Consider the following 1812-nt stretch of genomic DNA (forward strand, 5'->3'; position numbering starts at 1 on the left):
TCTTGAGTGCCATTTTGCCAGAATTTTGTGGAGAAGCTCCTCATGGCCCATCAACACTGATGCTTTCAATAATCAGCCCATTACTGAATGGATTGTTGCCATTCGGATCAAGAATGGGAAAGACCATCTTTTGTAATCCCTTTCCTCATTTGAATAAAAAATAAAAATAAATAAAAATAAAAAATTTGGATTTAGAATATAAATAAATCATATATAAAATATATTTATACATAGAGAAGTCAGTTTTTGAGTTGAATTAGTTGAAGGTTTCTGTTCCATACTCACTTTACCCGTGTATAAAGATCATTCGACTTAGAGAGTGTGGCGTCCCATATTGTTTGGGTGTGACCATGTGAGAAAGGGGATGTACTTATATAGATGATGCTCTTTTTAAATGGTATATGGCCTTTTAGGGTAAACTCAATAACAAAATAGCAATGTCATGCCACTTGAAGCACTTGGAGCGGTGGCTTTGTCGATGAAAATGAATTTTTTTTTTTTAAAAAAAAAATTGTAGCCTTAAAGGGGAGGTGAATTAATTGAATTAGTGATTTCTGCTTCATGTATTCGTGGACAATTATGGCCTTTTTATATTGGGTAGGACCATAAATTGCATAGCAATACATTTGAATGATATTTTTAGTAACTTAATTGTTTGTGATGACATATTAGTCTAAAATGATTGAGATGATAACATCCTTTTGGTACCATCCCCAGTGACTCACAATTTTCATTCTTCTGTTTCATTTCTTGTGCTTATTTTATTGTTCTATTTGCCATTTGAATGATGATCAGGTCTATGGGAATCCTCAAGTCTGTTGAAGAAGTTTTGGATGCAGTTTGTACTCGCTTGAACATTCCCAGAAACACACTAAGAATGGATTCTTGTGTTGAAATGATGACTGATTTCTTACATCTTGAAACAAGTGAGATTTACATTGTGGGCATGTCTTGTATGGATGAAATACTTAAAGAAACCCTAATAGGAGTTGTCTATAGTCAAATATATCATGGATTTGAAAGAACAAGTCTTATATTAGACATTACAGAAATTTCAAAAGAGCCCAATGGTTTGGTCCATTTACAAGAACAACTTCTTGGTGATATCGTGGGAATGAATCAAGTCAATATTAACAATGCTGATGAAGGAATCAGATTGATTAAGGAAGCAATTCAGGGCAAAAGAGTTCTTATTGTTCTTGATAATGTGGATGAGTTGAAACAACTATACACATTAATTGGAAACTCCAAATGTTTTGGTCCGGGAAGTAGAGTGATAGCAGTATCGAGAGAAAACCAGTTGCGAGCTGAACTTGAAGCACATGGAATATATGATGTTGAAGATTTGCCTGAATGGAAATCTCCTCAACTTTTCATTTGGCGCGCCTCCATGATGGCCCATCCAGCAAAATATTTTTCGGGCAAAAAAGACCACTACCTACAGCGAAAGTTTTTCGGGCACGAAAAAGAGTTCTTATCTGAAGGTACCTCTTTTCTTTAAATCAAGTTAATTTCTATTATTGTTCAGTTTTAAGCTTCGATTTATTTTACTTTGACATTCTTTGGTGGAAATCTCCTCAACTTTTCATTTGGCGCGCCTCCATGATAGCCCATCCAGCAGAAGATTTTTGGGACGAAGACGACCACAACCTACAGCCAATAAAGTTGTTATCTGCAGGTACCTCTTTTCTTTAAATCAAGTTAATTTCTATTATTGTTCAGTTTTAAGCTTCGATTTATTTTACTTTGACAGTCTTTGGAAAATAATTTTGCAGAATATGAGATTTTAGCACTTTTAGGTAATTATATATA

The 1812-nt window shown here is 34.3% G+C and overlaps 1 protein-coding gene across 1 annotated transcript; it reads left to right on the forward strand.

Annotated features, from left to right (window-relative positions):
- Window positions 1-799: 799 nt before the first annotated feature.
- LOC132177162 (disease resistance protein RPV1-like) lies at window positions 800-1501 on the forward strand. The gene has a single exon (XM_059589400.1). The coding sequence runs from the start codon at window positions 800-802 to the stop codon at window positions 1499-1501; it is 702 nt and encodes a 233-aa protein (XP_059445383.1).
- The last annotated feature ends 311 nt before the right edge of the window (window positions 1502-1812 follow it).

Source organism: Corylus avellana, chromosome ca4, assembly GCF_901000735.1.
Source record: "Corylus avellana chromosome ca4, CavTom2PMs-1.0".
Lineage (NCBI taxonomy): Eukaryota > Viridiplantae > Streptophyta > Magnoliopsida > Fagales > Betulaceae > Corylus > Corylus avellana.

Coding starts and splice junctions, on each gene's coding strand:
- LOC132177162 (XM_059589400.1), top strand. CDS start 800: ATGGGAATCCTCAAGTCTGTTGAAGAAGTTTTGGATGCAGTTTGTACT.